The sequence below is a fragment of the Eutrema salsugineum genome, unplaced genomic scaffold, assembly GCF_000478725.1.
Source record: "Eutrema salsugineum unplaced genomic scaffold, Eutsalg1_0 scaffold_3, whole genome shotgun sequence".
Taxonomy (NCBI): Eukaryota; Viridiplantae; Streptophyta; class Magnoliopsida; order Brassicales; family Brassicaceae; genus Eutrema; species Eutrema salsugineum.
In genome coordinates, this window is record NW_006256756.1 from 605,771 (window position 1) to 626,109 (window position 20,339).

The 20,339-nt window shown below is 33.7% G+C and overlaps 4 protein-coding genes across 4 annotated transcripts; 3 read left to right on the forward strand and 1 right to left on the reverse strand.

The window, feature by feature from the left end:
• Positions 1-221: 221 nt before the first annotated feature.
• LOC18015107 (NDR1/HIN1-like protein 12) lies at positions 222-1,423 on the reverse strand. Its single transcript, XM_006396278.2, has one exon. It carries the CDS (start codon positions 1,129-1,131, stop codon positions 448-450), a length of 684 nt encoding a protein of 227 aa, XP_006396341.1. The 5' UTR covers positions 1,132-1,423; the 3' UTR covers positions 222-447.
• A 1,592-nt stretch (positions 1,424-3,015) lies between these two features.
• LOC112085164 (pentatricopeptide repeat-containing protein At4g01400, mitochondrial) lies at positions 3,016-4,509 on the forward strand. Its single transcript, XM_024154198.1, has one exon. The coding sequence runs from the start codon at positions 3,016-3,018 to the stop codon at positions 4,426-4,428; it is 1,413 nt and encodes a 470-aa protein (XP_024009966.1). The 3' UTR covers positions 4,429-4,509.
• A 259-nt stretch (positions 4,510-4,768) lies between these two features.
• LOC18015108 (conserved oligomeric Golgi complex subunit 4) lies at positions 4,769-7,556 on the forward strand. Its single transcript, XM_024154197.1, has 2 exons — positions 4,769-6,538; positions 6,803-7,556. The coding sequence occupies exons 1-2, from the start codon at positions 4,913-4,915 to the stop codon at positions 7,430-7,432; spliced, it is 2,256 nt and encodes a 751-aa protein (XP_024009965.1). The 5' UTR covers positions 4,769-4,912; the 3' UTR covers positions 7,433-7,556.
• Positions 7,557-16,755: 9,199 nt separating this feature from the next.
• LOC18015109 (WAT1-related protein At4g01430) lies at positions 16,756-19,259 on the forward strand. Its single transcript, XM_024154311.1, has 6 exons — positions 16,756-17,007; positions 17,685-17,747; positions 17,942-18,058; positions 18,149-18,566; positions 18,744-18,895; positions 19,025-19,259. Exons 1-6 carry the CDS (start codon positions 16,829-16,831, stop codon positions 19,194-19,196), a joined length of 1,101 nt encoding a protein of 366 aa, XP_024010079.1. The 5' UTR covers positions 16,756-16,828; the 3' UTR covers positions 19,197-19,259.
• Positions 19,260-20,339: the final 1,080 nt, after the last annotated feature.

Sequence of the window (20,339 nt, forward strand, 5' to 3'; positions counted from 1 at the left end):
TAGATTCATAGATTATTTTTAGTTTATGGCATTTTAGCAGCCTTGCGCTCCCAGCATGATGACTGATGGGCTGTTATGTTTATATATCCGCCATATGTCATGGGAGATACGTTCTTATTGCCGACAGTATTTTCTGTAGGTAATTAATTACTATCCACAGATCCAACGACTAAAAAAGAACAAATATCGTAATTAGAAATGTAAAAAATTAGAGCTGTAACTATAATTTCTGGCTTATGCCTCTTGATTTATTCTGAGACAGAAAAGCTAACACAATTACACTAGCTAGACTCGAGTGTCACTAACAAGGTAAAAAGACCATATTAAAAAGAAAAGAAAAAAACATTACAAATTCTATTTCTCTTACCTTTTAAACTTTTTTTTGGCATTTAACTTTTTCTTTAACGCAAAGATAAAAAAGAAAGCAATTACGAAAATAAAATAAAACTAGACGTCAACTTTACAAGTTGAAGGAGCGAGAAGTGGAACTTGTCCATTAGAAGATCGATTAAATCTCAACCACACATCACACGTGGCATAAAATCCATACCGTCCAGTCTTAATCGCACCGGCTTTCCAACGTAGCCTCCCTAAAACCACCACTCTCATCAAAACGACGCCGTAAGCTTCATCGTTCTTCAAACCGTTCGCCACTTCCGGCGAAACCGGTATCCCGGCTCCGCCAAGAACCGGAGCTATCACCACCGTAGATTTATGTCCCAGACGAAGCGGCGGGAGCGGAAGCGGCGGCGTTATGATCTGATCTCTGTAGGTAACGTACATCGAGAGCTTGTCGTAGTAAATTGCGACTCTCCGGTTCGGGTTTCGCGCCAAAACGGAGAACTGAACGGAGGTTGAGATTAACGGCGGCGCCGTGAAGTTGAGATCGTAGATCGCGGCTCCGACGACGGTGAGACGTGGTTTGTGTGGACGGTAGACGAGCCAGAGGATTAAAGCGATGATTCCTAGTAAAACGAGGATAGTGAAGATCGCGCCGCAGATTGCGCGGCGGGCGTTTCCACCGCCTCTGCCGCCTTCTTTGGAGTAAGATTCCGGCGTTGAAGAAGCGGAGTGAGCATTCTTGTGCTCTGCTTTGGCTGCTTGCTCTGCTTTTGCTTCTCCTTCTCCCATGGCTATATTATCTATATATATATATATATATATATATTTGTATATGTTATGTTCGCGTATGTATGTAAAGGTGTGTGTGTATATATGATATCCAGAGGATTTATGGTTTGGTGAAGAGTGAAGGAGGATATAAAGGAGGAGAAGAAGTTTTTAAGTAGATGCAAGCTTTTGTCTTGTTTTGTAGTTAGTGACAGTAAAGCACTCTTATTATAGGTTTATATGGTACATTTTATTGATTATTTATTAACTTAGAAAGCTTGGAATTGTAATTATCTGTTCCTACTACTATTTCAGAGGCTACTCTTTTTGTAAAGCAGCCGTAAAAATTGTAATAGGTTAGGTTTAGCCGTTTACTTTAGGTATGACACTCGGGTTTTGTGTTTACATTGTAGGTTTTTTTTTTTAATTTATATATAGTAAAATAGATACAGAAGTCAAGTACTTTCGAAAGAATCCAAATCTCGGTGCAACCGTTCACGTGACGGATCTGATGGCTATAATTTGTAAATGAATAATTGATTTCCAATTTGAAAATAAATGTACTTGTAGAAGGATATATCATGTATATGACTATACACTATTAAAGTTGTTTATGGTCTATGATTGACTTGTTTGATGACTGCTTAGAGTGTTCCATGTTAAAGACTATTTCTAAATAAGCACCGAAGCTCATATTAAGTAGGCCTCGGCACGGGACGAGTACTTGCCATTTTTGGTATACTTGATACTTGATTTGCTTCGTTCAAGTATCAAGATATTTGTACTTGTACTTGACTTGTTAATATAAAGTACTTGCAATTTCAAGTACTTGCCAAATTTTTCATTACTTGCAAGTTACTTGGTTTGTCCCATTACTTGTAAAAGTACAAATAGAATACTAAAAAACTAAAATTTTGGGCCATATTTAATTAAAACCTATAATAATATTTAATATTTTGACCTTTAGGTTTTTGGAAAGCTTTAGATATTGAAGTCTGGCAACTTATTTATCTTTTGATAAGCAGACTTTTCTTTCCTTTTTTATGTTGTAATCGATGTGGAATAAAATAAAAAAAAAATCAGAGATTTGAAACGAGTAACGGATCAATAAGATCAAGTAGTAATTTTTTTTTTAATACTTGATACTTGCCTTATACTTGCAAGTAATCTTCTTAAGATACTTGATACTCGACTTGATCAAAACAAGTACTTAGTTTTACGGAACAAGTACGGATTAAGTAATGAATACGAGACGAATACCAAGTAATTGTGTCCAGCCCTAATATTAAGGACGCGACTGAAAGCGAGCATTATAGAATTTACGGTATGGCTTCAACAAAATTAGCAATACACAGACTTGTTTGCATGCATGCATCAAGAAAATTATCCGCATGTCAAAGCTAAACATTTTATAGATATGTCTTTCATTTCGGTTTTGTTGCTAGAGTTTAAGGTTTGTATATCTATCATAATCATATCCCCCAAATTAGTAAAGCAACTAACGATACATCCATCGAAGTCACACTAATTGAATTGGGTTCCACAAGACCACACCACCATGTGTTAATTACTTAATTTTGTTCACAGATTTAGAAAATTTCTAAACAATTCTGTAATAGTTAAAATTATAGTATTTTTTTTTGTTAGTAAGCTTCCAAAAGCAATTAATAATCCACATAGAAGAATCTGCTAATTTAACACACCATCCGAGATACCGCACCGACACTGAGTCACCGACGATGACAAGTCATAGAGTGGATGGGACCTTCTGTTTCCTTAGTAGGCCTCAGTTCGAAAGCCCATAACAAATTGGGCCTACATAGTTTTTAACTGTTGTGTAAGAAGACATTCGATTTCTGCCTGAATCATCCATTTCCAACGGCCGATTATTAAAAACTCCGACTAATGATTCGCCGGCCGATCTACGACTCATCCGCCGTTTCTCGTCACTTGAATCTGCCATTATCGTCATTCTCGAATTTTCTGTTCTCTACTTCATCACGTTCATATGAAGACGAAACCCAAGAACCGGTGGTATCGAATCGGAATCCTAAATCCTCAATTGGGTCTCCGACTCGGGTTCAAAAGCTTATAGCTTCGCAATCGGATCCTCTCCTCGCCAAAGAGATATTCGATTACGCCTCTCAGCAACCCAATTTCCGCCATTCTCAATCTTCTCATTTCGTCCTCATTCTCAAACTCGGCCGTTCAAGATACTTCAATCTCATCGACGACGTTCTCGCCAAGCATAGAGCTAGTGGATATCTGGTAACCGGAGAGCTTTTCACATATCTGATTAAAATCTACGCAGAAGCAAAGTTACCGGATAAAGCGTTTACGACGTTTTATAAAATGCTGGAGTTCAATTTCACGCCACAGCCAAAACATCTGAATCGAATCCTAGAGGTTCTCGTCAGCCATAGAGGTTACCTTCAGAGAGCTTTCGAGCTTTTTAAGAGCGCACGGCTTCACGGAGTGATGGCTAACACGAGAACCTACAACATATTGATGCAAGCCTTTTGTCTGAATGATGACTTGAGTATTGCATACCAACTATTTGGTAAAATGCTTGAGAGAGATGTTGTTCCGGATGTTGAGTCTTATAGGATTCTGATTCAAGGGTTTTGCAGGAAAGGACAAGCGAATGGTGCTATGGAATTACTTGAAGATATGCTGAATAAAGGGTTCGTGCCCGATAGGTTGAGTTACACTACGTTGTTGAACAGTTTGTGTAGGAAGACACAGCTTAGAGAGGCTTACAAGCTTCTATGTAGGATGAAGTTAAAAGGTTGTAATCCTGATATTGTTCATTACAACACGATAATTCTCGGGTTTTGTAGAGAAGGTCGTGCCATGGATGCCAGGAAGGTTCTTGATGATATGGTAGTTAATGGTTGCTCACCCGATTTGGTCTCGTATAGGACACTGATCGGAGGATTGTGTGACCAAGGGATGTTTGATGAAGGGAAAAAGTATCTACAAGAGATGATATCGAAAGGGTTTTCTCCTCATTTTTCAGTCTCTAATTGTTTGGTGAAAGGGTTTTGCAGCTTCGGCAAAGTCAAAGATGCATGTGATGTAATTGAACTTGTGATGAAGAATAAGGAAGCATTGCATTTAGACACTTGGGAGATGATAATTCCTATAATCTGTAAAGAAGACGAGTCGGAGAAGATCAGAATGTTTCTTGAAGATGCTATGAAGGTAGAGATAAGCGGTGATACTAGACTCGTTGATGCGGGTTTCGGCTTAGGATCTTATCTTTCTAGTAAGCTACAGATGAAACGTAAAAATGCTAGAGAAAGGAGGCGTTTATAGGTTGCTGTTCCTGAGGAACTGTAGAGAAAGCTCGATCAATCTGTTATATATAACTCAAGAATCAATACAAACCAATGCCTTGAAGGGTATATATATATATATATATATATATATATACTTGTTCCTCAAACTCTTTAGACACTCGAAGCTTTATTCAGTTTTTTGGATCGAATAATGTCGATGATATTGTGGGAAGACGCTTACTTGGGGAAACTGATATGAGCCCAATTTTGGTGATTGGACCTGATTTGGGCTTTTTTGTATAAGCTGAAGCCCATTTAGCTCCATTCAATAGTTTGCTTTGGAAATGAAGGTATCAGCTTCTGAACAATAGTGAAGGAGAGTGGCTTCTTCATCTTCTCCCTGTGATTGTCCTGTGTTCTTGCAATACGTTATTCAGAAGCATTTGAAATTGTGAAAAATCTTTGATCAGATCTGAGTTTTGCCGATTACTCAGAAATATCATCGAAAATAAGTTACGGGAATGCCATCGACTCCGATTAGATCGATGGCGGTTACGAGGCAGCCGGAGCTCGATCAAGACGATACGGCGGTGGAGTCGGTAGATTTCTCCACCGTGAAATTCGGTACACCGGAAGCGTTGGAGTATGTACGCTCGCTCACGGACGTTGGCGCGATGACGCGACTTCTTCACGAATGTATCGCTTACCAACGCAGCTTAGATTCAGATCTCGACACGCTTCTATCTCAGCGGACGGAGCTGGATCGGAATCTCGCTCAGCTTCAGGGATCCGCGGACATTCTCGATATCGTGAAGGCTGATGCAGATCACATGTTCGGGAATGTTCGATCGACCTGTGATCTCGCGGATCAGGTCAGTGGCAAAGTACGAGAGCTTGATCTCGCACAGTCTCGTGTGAATGTGACTCTCTCCCGTATAGACGCGATTGTCGAGCGAGGGAATTGCATCGAAGGCGTGAAGACTGCGTTAGATTCGGAGGATTACGAATCCGCCGCGACATTCGTACAGAGGTTTCTCCAGATTGATTCGCAGTACAAGGATTCTGGTTCCGACCAGAGGGAGCAGCTTCTAGCGTCGAAGAAGCAGCTTGAAGGGATCGTGAAGAAGAAGCTCTTGTCGGCCATAGACCAGAGGGATCATCCCACAATTTTGAGATTCGTGCGATTGTATTCTCCGTTGGGAATGGAGGAGGAAGGTCTACAGCTCTACGTTGGTTACCTGAAAAAGGTCATCGCCATGAGAGGGAGGATGGAATACGAAAATGTGGTTGAGCTCATGGAGCAAGGACTCGGACAGGTAAATTTCGTTGGGTGCTTAACCAATTTGTTTAAGGACATTGTCATGGCTATTGAAGAAAACGATGAGATCTTAAGAGGGCTTTGCGGAGAAGATGGTGTTGTTTATGCGATTTGTGAATTGCAAGAGGAATGTGATTCTAGAGGTTCCTTGATCTTGAAGAAGTATATGGAGTTTAGAAAGCTAGCTAGATTGGCGTCTGATATCAACAATTCTCCAAATTTGAATCTTCTCGCTGGTGGTGCATCTGAAGGACCAGACCCGAGAGAAGTCGAGATGTATGTGGAAGAGATACTGTCGCTGATGCAGTTGGGTGAGGATTATACCGAGTTCATGGTATCAAAAATCAAGTCTTTGACATCGGTAGATCCTGAGTTGTTGCCAAGGGCTACAAAGGCATTTAGGAATGGAAGTTTTAGCAAAGTGATTCAGGACGTGACAGGATTCTATGTTATACTAGAAGGATTCTTTATGGTTGAGAATGTGAGGAAAGCTACAAGGATCGATGAGCATGTACCAGACAGCCTTACCACTTCAATGGTGGACGATGTGTTCTATGTGTTGCAGAGCTGTCTGAGGAGAGCGATTTCAACTTCAAACATCAGTTCTGTGATTGCTGTATTGAGCAATGCCGGTAGCTTGTTGGGAAATGATTACCATGAAGCCTTACAACAGAAGATTAGAGAGCCAAACCTTGGTGCTAGGTTGTTCTTGGGTGGTATCGGTGTAGAAAACACTGGAACTGAGATTGCTACTGCTTTGAACAATATGGATGTGAGCTGCGAGTACATTCTCAAACTAAAACATGAAATCGAGGAGCAATGTACTGAGGTTAGTACTCATACTCCTTATACTTTATGATCATACTTAATTAGGAAACTTGGAACAACAAATCTGGGATCTATTAGGCTAGAATAATCTCGTTTACTCTTGCCTGTCTATATATAGATATATCTCTTCACTTCTCTATTAAGTTATAGATAGTGATTCTATAACATGTATATTGGGATTTGAGCAGTTCCGAGAATGTCAGTCTACACTCTTGAATCCTGGACAAATCCATCTCAGCTTCTTTCTCTCTTGTCCTAATCACAGGTGTTTCCTGCACCAGCAGATCGGGAGAGGATAAAATCATGTCTATCCGAGCTAGGCGAGTTAAGCAACACGTTCAAGCAATTACTCAACTCAGGAATGGAACAGCTAGTAGCAACCGTAACACCCAGAGTGCGTCCGGTTCTAGACACTGTAGCTACCATAAGCTACGAGTTAACAGAAACCGAGTACGCAGAGAACGAGGTGAACGACCCTTGGGTCCAACGGCTTCTCCACTCGGTCGAAACAAACGCGGCGTGGCTCCAACCACTGATGACATCCAACAATTACGACTCGTTTCTGCATCTCATAATCGATTTCATAGTCAAGAGACTCGAAGTCATAATGATGCAGAAACGGTTTAGCCAGCTTGGTGGGCTTCAGCTTGACCGAGACACAAGGGCTTTGGTTAGCCATTTCTCGGGTATGACTCAGAGAACAGTGAGAGATAAGTTTGCTCGGTTAACTCAAATGGCTACGATACTCAACTTGGAGAAGGTTTCAGAGATTTTAGACTTTTGGGGAGAGAACTCAGGACCCATGACTTGGAGACTCACACCGGCTGAAGTTAGACGGGTTTTGGGTCTTCGGGTCGAGTTTAAACCCGAATCCATTGCTGCTCTCAAGTTGTGATGTTACTTCTTTTGTTTATGTCAACCTGCAAATTACTCATACCAATTTTCATGTAAACTGGTTGGTTCTACTGTCTACATATATTTAAATTGAATGAAAACAGAATTAAACAAAATTTGGTGAACCTAACTTGAAACAGAGCGCAAAGCTAAAATGTCATAAACTAGAAAAAAATAATCTGAATCTAGTGCCATAAATAATTATGTAATATCGATTTTAAACTTAATGAAATTGAACTGAATTATTTATTATTTTCTGATTTTCTAATTTTTATAATTGAACTGAATTATTTATTATTTTTTGATTTTCTAATTTTTATTTATTTTATTAAATGTCTCCCTCTCATCTTCTTCTCTTCCCTATCATTTGGTTTGGTCGATGTTGAAAACGAAATTCAATATGATGGACTTGCACCTCTGTCTCTTTCTCCTCTTCTGCAATCGATTTTTAATTCTTAACTCCTCTATCATCTGCCATTATTGAAGCTTCAAAACTGAGTAAATTATTCTTATTTGGAGATTTATGATTTTCACAATTTAGAAATTTAATTTGCAAAAATTGCTTATTTTGATATGCAAATTGGATTGATAACCAAGTTTAATGGACAATTAGATTGTTGTATTGGTAATTTGTCAGTGTAGTTCTTGAATCGTAGTGAATCTTAGGTAAATTAGAACTAAAATCCGAGTCCATCAAATCTGGGATGATAAGACAACTGGTATAAATTGTATAATTAAATGATATAGGACAATTGATACAAATGATACAACTAAGTGATATATTACAATTGATACAAATGACACTTTTGCAGTTGTACCTTAATTTAAATTATTATGTTGTAATTGTCCACATAATTTTCGACCATTAAATAACATTTACGAGGTTCTCATATTACAAATTATGATAAATCAGATATTTATAATTTTCTTAATACATATTCTAGTTTCTTATCAAACCTACCTGATAGTGCAAGAAAGATTTTTTTAATGTTAATCATTTTATGATGCAAAAGAGGCAAAATATATGATTTTGCACAACTTGTAATATGAAAACATCGAAAATGCTACTTAATATTCAAAAATCATATGAACAACTACAAAATAATAATCTATACTAAAAGATAACTGCAAAAATGCTAAAATCGCAAAAGTACAATTATTAAAAATTTCGTACAACTGGACTCGTAAGGTACAACTATGCACATTTTGACATGTGCGCCGACAAAATGGAACATATGCGCCGTCAATTTTGTATATAGTTGTACCCTAAGAGTCCAGTTGTACTAAATTCTTAATAGTTGTACTTTAGCGATTTTTAACGTTTTTGCAGTTGTACTTTGATATAGATTATTATATCGTAATTGTCCACATAATTGTTGACCATTAAATAGCATTTACGAAGTTCTCATATTACAAGTTATGAAAAATCATATATTTATAATTTTCTTAATACATATTCTTGTTTTCCCATCAAACATACCTTATAGTATAAGGAAGACTTTGTTAATATTAACCACTTTATGATGCAAAAAAGACAAAATATATGATTTTGCACAATTTGTAATATAAAACATTGTAAATGCTACTTAATATTCAAAAATCATATGGACAACTACAAAATAATAATCTATATCAAGGGATAACTGCAAAAATGTTAAAATTGCAAAAGTACAACTATTAAGAATTTTGTACAACTGGACCCTTAGGGTACAACTATGTACAAAATTGATGGCACACATGTCAAAATGTGCGCCGACAAAATGGAACATGTGCGCCGTTTTGTATATATTTGTATCCTAGTAGTCCAATTGTACTAAATTCTTAATAGTTGTACTTTAGCGATTTTTAACGTTTTTCAATTGTACCTTGATATAGATTATTATATCGTAATTGTCCACATAATTTTTGACCATTAAATAGCATTTACGAGGTTTTCATATTACAAGTTATGAAAAATCAGATATTTATAATTTTTTTAATACATATTCTTGTTTTTCCATCAAACATATCTTATAGTATAAGGAAGACTTTGTTAATATTAACCACTTTATGATGCAAAAGAGGCAAAATATATGATTTTGCACAATTTGTAATATAAAAACATCATAAATGCTACTTAATATTCAAAAATTATATGGACAACTACAAAGTAATAATCTATATCAATGGACAACTGCAAAAATGATAAATTCACAAAAGTACAACTATTAAGAATTTTGTACAACCGAACTCTTAGAGTACAACTATGTACAAAATGTGTACAACCGGATTCTTAGAGTACAACTATGTACAAAATGGATGACGCACATGTTTCATTTTGTCAGTTGTACTGAGTTGTACTTAAAGTACATGTTCCATTTTGTTATAATTAACTGCTTAGTTGTACATTAAGCTAACCGAGATAATTACACCATATCATTATAGTTTTTTCTTTCGTTTTAGTAATCTTGTATTTAAATAAATAAGATATGAACAAAATTGATGAATAAAGATAAATTTCGTAAAAACCTTATTAATCTTCAATAAAAAACTTTTGTTACATTGCAATGTCAAAACAAATAAATCAAGAAATGTTAGCATTTCCTAAACTTTACAAAGTGACAAGACCATAAGTTATCCACATCAAATGCTCTTTCCGAAATGCTGATTCCCAAATCTTCTTCTTCTGAACCAGCAATGATAAGATACAGAATATAAAAGATTTTCTTCTTCACCAACATGGCTTTCCTCAGTCATCCATATCTCAACCTTTTAAGAGACAGAACTTACAATTTGTCAATTCCTATTGGAAACAAAAACTCTCATCTGTTCTAAGCTTGCTGTAACATAATAAGCATGACAAAACTCACGATGGGTATAACGATAAAGAAACAAATACCACTTCTCTTTTATTGTCCATGCGGATCTTCTTCAGAGCCACCATTTTCACCAGTTTTGATCTTTTAGCCATGTAAACTTGACTGCAAGAGCAAAACGACAACAATAAACATCCTAAAGCACAACTATACATTGTAAAAGCTGAATCCTACATTCAAAAATCGCTTATGATTCCAATTTATGAAACCCCGTGAAACGCAAGTATCCCGAGTACCATCCAATAAAACTAAATTGGATTCAAGTAAAAAAGGAAGAATGTGAGAAGTAGTCCCGTTAGTTTCTCGCCGATTTGGTTGAGCTTCTCAAAGAATCAACGCTGCGAGATCCCCAGACCGGAGGAGGTTCCTCAAAGTTTAGCTACTCGAAAGCTGCAAGAGCCATCTTCGTTCCTGCGAGTGCTCCCTCCATTGCCGACGGTTGGAAGAAATAAAGTATCTTTATAACAAAACCATTGCGCTAGAACAATTTGGCCAAACAAAGTTAACCATAGAGTCCAATTACTGAGCTCTCTCGCATCCCAAATGATCCAAAAAAGTAAACGAATCATTTGCCATTATCGTTGTCATGCGACACAAAATCAAAGCAAATTAAGTGAAGCAAACAAAACCAATTTCACAATTGCTGAATTGAAGTAAGAGCAGTCATAAATCACATAATCATGGGTCGTATAATTTCTAAGAGCCGCCACAAACCATGAAATGTGATTTTTAATGTCGGAAAAAAAACAGAGTTGTGTCGATGATTTCGTCGGAATTCGACTTTAATAAAAACCCAACACCAACAAAAAAAAATGAAGAGCTCTTAACAGGTAGATGATTCATCAACCGAAGCTATACAAACTTAAATATTTCCAGGAAAGAAAAAAAAAAAAGAGGATTCAGGACATGAAAAAGTTCACCGTGATGAAAACGAAAGTTTTGAGAGAGGAAGAAAGTTTAAGGAAGTTGATATGGAGTGATTGATCTCCCTAATTCGAAGAGAGAAGATTCAACCAGATTTTAGAGAGAGCTATCTACAACGAACGAAAGAGAATAAGAACATGATTTAGTTGATGAAGATGAAGAAATTAGGCGTGGGCGGATATTCATGGGTTATTGGGTTTGGGTGGGTAGAATTGTGGTTAAGTTGTAATTTTAGAGACTTATAAGGAGAATGAAGGAATTTCTATAATTTTCTGTATTAAAACAAAATCAAAAAGAAATTAAATTAAATAATGTGGTGGTGGCAAATGGGCACATTCTTTAGCGTTTTATGGCATTGCAGCATTTGATTCTCATGCTGGTCTCAAGACATATGGCATCTTCATCCAATCTAAATTATTTATGTTTTTCCATCTTTACGGATTCTTTTGTTATTAATGTCCGGGTTTAGTTCTTACGAATCAAGTGTTAAGTAGTAGTATAAAGCGCATTATATCCTTTTCAATTTCTAGATTCAATGATTTTTTCATGTCTCATAATTTTACATCAAAAATACACATTATTGTAGCATAATACAATAATACGAATAAATTTAGAAAAAATTTGGGGTTATAACCCATTTTTCCACTTGATATATAGACAGATATCACGCTATTAGAAAAGGTGTTAAGAAAACAACTATTTGCTCTAAGTATTTCACTATTTGACCTTTTTTGGTAGCATTTTTTCCCGCACATCCTCTCCCAAGTTTTTGAACACATCCTTTTCTCAAACCATTTGTTTATAATTTATATAGAATTTGATATGTTCATCATGTAAAAACATTGTTCATTTTCTTCATCAGAAATGAGATTCTTGACAAAACAAAACAGTTCAAGATAAACAATTCAAATAAAGCAGATGAAAAGTATTTTTATATGGTGAACACATCAAAATTTATCAAACGCATTAAATTTTATATAGCCTTGTCAAAGTTTTAAAAATTTGGTACAAAAATACTAAGGCTAATGAACATCAACGGATTTAAGACGGTGGCTAAAAGAGTTTAGGATTTAACTGTTTACAGAAATTAAATGTTCTTTATAATTTTCATACTTATGTTTTCAATTTGAATTTGTTATTTCCCATATTTTTGACTTTTCATTTGAGTTTTCTGTTTTTATAGTTATACATTATTTATTGTTTTCATACTTTATATTATTCAATTTAGATTAACTATTTCATTTAAGGTTTAAATTTCTTTGCGTTATGAAAATCCATTACTTTTAAGTTTTAACAAGTTAATATTGTACTTTTATGGTAAAAGAAGAATTACTAATGCATTATAATGTAAACAATGGTCTTATCGATAAGACGAAAACATATGATCTCTTTGTGGTTAAGTTTTTAGTTGGTACGAGGCATGAACAATGAATCTTGAAACGAAAGCGGTCGAAAATTAACATAAACATATGGGACAGAGAGTACATTAATTGTTCTTTTAAATGAAGATTGACATAATGATTTTTCATTTTTTGGAAATGATGGAGAAGTCTGCTGTTGCCTGTTAGAGGATACCTCAACCTCAACGATACGTACTCTGTTTTAGCTCTGTGGTAAAATAAAGTGATTATATAATTTATGAATGTAATGGCAATGGTAAAACAAGTTGGGCTGATTAGATAATATAAGCCATCAAGCGGCCATAAAATAATAAACCCAGACAGAGAGTAGCCCACTGCTCTTTAATTGGCCTCATAGATAACTATTGGGTTGGTTTTTAGTCCTTCAAAAAAATACCATCGAATGTGAAATAACCGGAGTCAAAAACTGAATGTGAAACTAACGTGGAAGCAATTAATGAACAAACAAACAACATTTGTGCCATTATTCCTGGAAAACATCGACGAAATAACGATTTTCACTCCAACGAAACAGTGATGAAAGCACGACAGAGGCGGAAATATCAAAAATAAAAAGAGCAAACTTTAAGATTTTAATATCTTGGCATTTTTAAAACGGAATATAAAAAGAAAAATCAAAATCCAAAGTGAAAACACATCAGGTTAAAGAGTTAATTAATCTGAGTTATGTATCCGAAATAAAATCTAAGAAAACTCCATATTTACGTATGTGATTTTCATTTCGCTATTAGTTTCATTTTTACCAACGAATTTTTTGTATATGTATAACATATTACTAGTGGTTGTATTTGTCAACGATTGTTTACTATATCTAATCTTTTAATCTTTTTTTTTTGGTGTGTGTGTGCAACATATCTAATCTGTTAATCAAATATTTTTCTATATATCGGAGACTGCAAGGATGCCTAACCACAACAGAAGAGAACTTGGCGGCTACTTCCCACACATGGTAAATATTGTTATCAGTCGCTTTTTTTTCCTTCATTTAATTTACTATATTCGCATATGTATAGTCACAATAATAATGATTATTGTCGTAGATAAAGTACCGGTTTTAGATTCGACAGCATGCCGCATGGCCGACCGATTAGATCCGTAATGGTCCAGTTCGACCATTGTACTATATAGTGATGTACATGTCAACGAACCACTGCTCTGTTTCTACTTAATCTAATTTCTACTTTACCTTAATTACTTTTTATTTATTGGTCACTGACTCGTTGTATGTTGTCGTGATTCGTCACGCTCATTGCAACATTTTTTTTTTCAACATCGTTGGGCTTATCTTATTACTAAAAGTCACGAGAGTTTAACCTATATATAATATCTATGGTGGGATGAAGCATTACCTGGTAGGTATAACTAGATTAGAGTTATCAAGTAGTATCTATTTTCACATATCACTCTCATTAGACTATATATTTTTTTTTCATAAATTAACTCTGATTACAAGGAAATGATTTATTACAAGAAAAATTACAAGATTTTTAACCTATATATGGTGGGAATCAGGGATGAAAGCATTATTAGGTAGGTGTCACTAGCTAGATTAAATTAATCAAGTTCTCACCTCTGAATAGCAGTTCACTGTTCATATCACTCTCATTACATTATTTCTTTTAATATCTTTGCACATAATCCCATTACAATAAACTTAATAGGGTTAAACCTATATATGGTGGATGAAAGTATTAGTTGGTAGGTGTCATTAGATTAGATTAATCAATATCTATTTTCACCGTTCATTACACTTTTTTCCATTATTGAATAGACACAATGAACAAACATAATTTATATGGACTTCACCATTTAAAACAATTCAACTTTGTGATCGCCAATTCCATATTTTTATTAATTTTATAGCATTATTTTTTTTTGTTAAAAGTATTTTATTAACATGTTATAGATTGAACCTTCCAATGATTTGTGTGTTACAAATTAAATTGTATCTATTCAGGATTAACTTTGTCTGTTACATCCTCTCCAATGTCATTTATAAAAATTTGTTATCATCGAGCTGATCGAAAAATACATAGACTGATTGATGTGCTTTGTTTTATTGAGGTTTCTATATGTTAAACATAACCGCTTTAAAAATGTTTAATCTTCATATAATATATCAGGGAAAAACTGGAGTATATCTTCTTTTAATATATTATTAGATTCTAAGCTAAGCGTTTGTACGGTATACATTTTGTTGTGGATTAAATTTTTGTAATATACAAAATATAAAATAAAACTAATCTAAGTATCATTGATTCAAATATGTTGAATTTGTAATTCTTAAGTTGAATCGTTATTGTTTGGAGAAAAGAAAGAATTGTACTTTAGAAACAGTTTTGTCTGTTTATTAAAAAATAGAGTTCTTCAAAATAGGTTGTTAAAGTTTTTATGTTTCAATAGTACAGAAAATGTTAATAAAATATTCTTAATTTAAAAAAATGAGATATCTAATTTATAATATATATTAAATTCTATTAATCAATAAAAGGAGAGTTTATCTGTTTATGTACCAAAGTATCGTGAAACAAAATTTTCAAAATAAAGTGTGAAAGTGTGAACATTATTGATGTAATATCTAGGTAACTGAGGTGGAAGCAATATAATATATATATATATATATATGCATATTGTTATTAATAAATAATTTGTAGTTCATGTTTTTATTTTTGTAAGTTTTGTTTAATCATAGATTGGTGATCGATGTAGATATATCCATATCAATTAAGTCATTGAATAAAGCGAGAATGAAAAGTATGTTTGATAGAAAAATAAAACTTGCCGTAGTAGAACTTATAACCTTTTTATATCTTTTAATCACACTTTTTATGTCTCTTTCCATGTAAAATGAAGCTTGACACGTAATACGTAATATGAAGCTTAATGATTTTTTTTAGTTTATTTTATTTTCTTCGGCTAGTTTTATTTTTAAGTAATACATGGTACACTTTTATTAGTTAAAATAAGATAAAGTGAATAAGGAGTGAATCTAAGAATTGCTATATAAAAAAAATAAAAAAAAGGAGTCTGCTAATTTTTTACAGTCGACAATTTTAGTTATTATATTAAAAATCAGTTCTGCCATCCACATTGTTTTGATTTAGATCTTCAACCCAAAAAGAAAATGTTGTTTTACGGTTACTTATTTTATTATAATTCTGTAACACTAAAAGTCCAAAATATGTGTTTGATTAACCGATGAAAAACAACCTAAACAAATAATGAAAGAAAACGGTCTTAGGTAAGAACAAAATATAAAGTAGATGACACGAACAAATTGTGAGCAGCAAAGTGCGTGTCTCGCATTACGTATAATGCGGAGATTTGATTTTTCATCAAATAATCGTTTATTTGAGGATATTTAAGAGTTTAACTCCCCGCAAATTAATTAGTGTCTCGAGTGCATTAAGTGTCTACAAAATTAATGCACTAATGAGTTTGTGTGTTTTGTTGTTAAAAAAATGTTGTGTTTTTTTTCATTATTGATTTTTTGTTTAGTTTTAATTTATTAAAAATGTTTTATATGTAATAACTTAAAGTAAACAAAAAAATCAATGATAAAAACATATATATAATAACTTAAAGTAAACAAAAAGAATCATATAATGGATTAAAAATGTAAAATATGTTTTCAAAAAAAATTGAATTTGACATGGAACAATTTGCTAAGCTAAAATTAACAAAATTGTTCTCACATGACCATGTTCATAGATAATAATATACTTTTTTTCCTTGGATATTTTGCGATGTTGACTCGGACTAAAATAAATAAATAAATTTTTAACTTTTGTGTTTCTGATTCTCATGAAAATAGTACTCAGTCAGTTTTTTTGTTGTCTTATTTAAACTGCATGCATGCACATTGAGTGTGAATCCACATTTGACTTGAAGAAGTCTTCGATAATGGTCGTCCACCATCAATCTTAGACAAATTTAACAATCAAACATATCATTCTATAAACACTATAAAGAGTTATAAATTATTCATATAAAAAGAGTTATAAAGTAAATATATGAAGATTAACAAGAAAAGGATATATATATCCACTGTGGCAACCACCCACAAACTTTATTATAAATATAAGTAGATGGGAAGGCGTGTGGTTGCTAAACGCAAAGAAAATCATTCGATTTTACAGAAACTATAAATCTACAAGAAAATAATAAAAAATCAAGAGAGAGAGAGAGAGAGAAAAGATGAAGGAAGAACAATGGGCACCAGTGATAGTTATGTTAATATCAAGTATAGCAATGGGATCAGTGAATGCTCTCGTTAAGAAAGCACTTGATGTTGGTGTTAATCATATGATCTTTGCTGCCTATAGAATGGCTATTTCTGCTTTGATATTGGTTCCGTTTTCTTATATTTGGGAGAGGTATGAACATTTTGACACTTATGTGTCGAACTCGTCGTTGATTTATTAGGTATTGTTTTAAGTAAATCTATTTTGTTCTGTTCTCGTAAGAAATATGCGTCGTATGATTTGATTTTCAGAAGTCGAAACCTAAACTAACCATAAATTTGAAGTACTTCGTTATGCTAATAACAAAACGCTTGTTCTTTCTATGTACAATTTGATCATCATATGTTAAAATCCAATTTAATCCTAGATTCTTAGAAAATTCTTGCAAAAACAAACAAAAGTATCCTAGATTCTTGATTTCTTTCATATATAATTTGGTTTTCATGCGTCGATATTCAAACTGCCCATAAATTTTAAAATATATCGTTAGTCTTACACCAATTGAATAGATGCTCTTTTCATGTATATCTGTATATACCTGTTGAAATCCAGACTAAGCATAGATTTAAAACCATACATTTTTTTTTTCACTGAGACGTGATGAAAAAGTACTAAGTTTATAATATTGATATCCTTTTTGTTTCGTAATCGAAACATAATGAATTAAGTTGTAATAGCGATGTGTATCCACTCATATGAAATATGTATGTATATATGTATATGACTGTTTAAACAATTTATAAGTTTTTATTTTGCTGTGAAAGTGTGAATAAGTAATGAAGTTTGGGTTTTGTATGAGTTTGTTATAGGAAAACAAGACCAAAGCTAACGTTAATGCTCTTGTGCGAACATTTCGTCAGCGGATTACTTGGGTTTGTCCTTTTCACTTGTTCTTGTTATTGCGCTATATATAATTCCTCTATTTTTAATGATTTTTTATTTACTTTAAAGAAAAATAAAAGATAAAAGAGTTTTCTAACACGATATCTATCTACTAATACAAGTCTACAAAGCTCTACTTTATTTATTTTTTTAATTTATCATTATTTTGAAATAAATAATGCAGGGCAAGTTTGATGCAATTTTTCTTTTTGCTTGGACTATCGTACACGTCAGCAACTGTTTCGATGGCTCTAAATAGCATGTTACCCGCTATTACCTTTACGTTGGCCCTTATTTTTAGGTAATGCAACTTCTTTTAATTATTGTTTAAAACTATCAAAATTACAACAAAAAGTTTCTCGTATATTTAATATAAAAGAAAAAATTGCAGAATAGAGAAGGCGCAAAACCTAATTAAGAGCAAAGCAGGTGTGCTCAAGTTAATAGGAACCCTAATTTGCATACTTGGGGCAATGTTCTTAACATTTTTCAAAGGTCCACAAGTATCAAACCCTCACACTCATCCAGAGGCTCTTCACAACAGCACACTACATAACAATGGTCACGACCTTACAAATAAATGGCTTCTAGGCTGTCTTTACTTGATCATTGGGACAGTGTTATTATCTCTATGGATGTTGTTTCAAGGGAAATTAAGCATTAAGTATCCATGCAGTAAGTACTCAAGTACTTGTCTAATGTCAGTCTTCGCAGCATTTCAATGTGCCATTTTGAGTCTTTATAAGAGTAGAGAAGTCGAAGATTGGGTCATCGAAGACAAATTCGTCATCTTTGTCATCATTTACGCTGTAAGTTTTTATTTCTATTTTCATTAGGTATACAACACATAAAAAGGGCAACACCTAGAGAGTTAGAAACTATAGGGTAGCTTGTAAAATTTCGATAAAATATTGGATTTCTATGATATATGATTTCTTTTGGTTTTATATGATATATGATTTGATGTATTGATGGAAACAAAAAAGGGAATTGTGGGACAAGCGATGTCGACAGTAGTGACGTCATGGTCAATAAAAATGACGGGAGCAGTCTTCGTGTCAACATTCAGCCCCATCAGTCTCGTCTCTGCTACGTTATTCGATTTCCTCATCTTACACTCTCCTTTATACCTCGGCAGGTTTTAATCCTCAACTCATATTAGTGTTATATCATATGGTATATACATACGTTTATCATATAAAGGTCGGTCCATGCATATAAACTGATATATCTACATTTCTATTTATTTATGATACACAAAATGCAGCATACTTGGATCAGGAGTGACTGTAACGGGTCTTTACGTGTTTCTTTGGGGGAGGAAGAGTGAGACAGATCAGTCTATTTCGAAAACTCTGACCACTTCCAAGTCTTGTCAAATGATTGGAAACGAAGACAGTATTAATATAAATGATAACAATACTAAATCGCCCGTTTGATATATTATAGTGTACAATAGAGCTCATCACGATCATAATAGTATATATGGAGATATATATTTTCTGTCAGAATCGCGATAACTGTCAGTCATCAGTTCTTTCTTATAAAAATATTTCTTTCTCTATTGTCAAGTTATTCGGAGTGAGATAGTTTGATTCATTCCATAGAGATTCCAAGAAATTAGATATAATTAATAACTTGTAAGTTGTAACTTGTAACCACTTGGATCGGTGTTCCGTCATGGAATATTAGTTCATTCAATAAACACAACACTAAGATTTGCAAGTTCCTTTTTTTTGTTCGTAAGTGAAATTGAAGTATATCTTTTGGTATTTCTAAGAATAGTAAATATGTCAAATCGTCGCCTATTAACCCATTTCTAATCGATTCGATCACATATCTATGATTCGATACAATGTGTTTAACTTTTGAAAAGAAAGAAAAAATAAATATGAACTTTAATATTAAATCTAAATCTCAGCATCGGCCTCACGCTATGAGTCAGTTGCCACTGCTTTTAGATAAGCTGATGCACGCATACTCAGATTCCAATAGTTTCTTATATCCAAAAATGAGATTGTAATTTGTTTATTGGATATCTTTTCTTAAATTAAGTCATGGGCTACTACACTAATGTTGGGTCTTAAAGTAGCGAAAGCCCAACGTCCAAGTAATTTTTTTTTTTTGGTGATTTCATGTAGTTAAATTAATTTTGTATTGAGGTCACAAATGATTCTAAAACTGAGGTCACATTACAAAATACTAGTTTCTTTTTCTCTGTGGAAGTTAAAGGTGAGGCGAAGAACGATTTGGATGATCATGATAATACGCATGTAAGTTGTTGGATTTTGTTTCGATTACTTATATAACTAAAGTTTGTTTATGTTTTTGTTATCGGAAAAAAATATGTTTTTGTCACACAACCTCAGATGATTCTACTGAAGTAGAGAAATTTAAGTGTTGTATAATTTAGTGTAAATGGATATAAAATACTAGAAAATATTGTGTATTAATTTGTAAAGCCAACCGACAATTTTTACAAAATTTCAAGAGCAAAATATTTTTACTCGATAATGCAGGAAGGTTGCAACTAAACCAAAAGTTGATCATAAGCACTATAACGTCTAGAGTTTTCTTGCTTC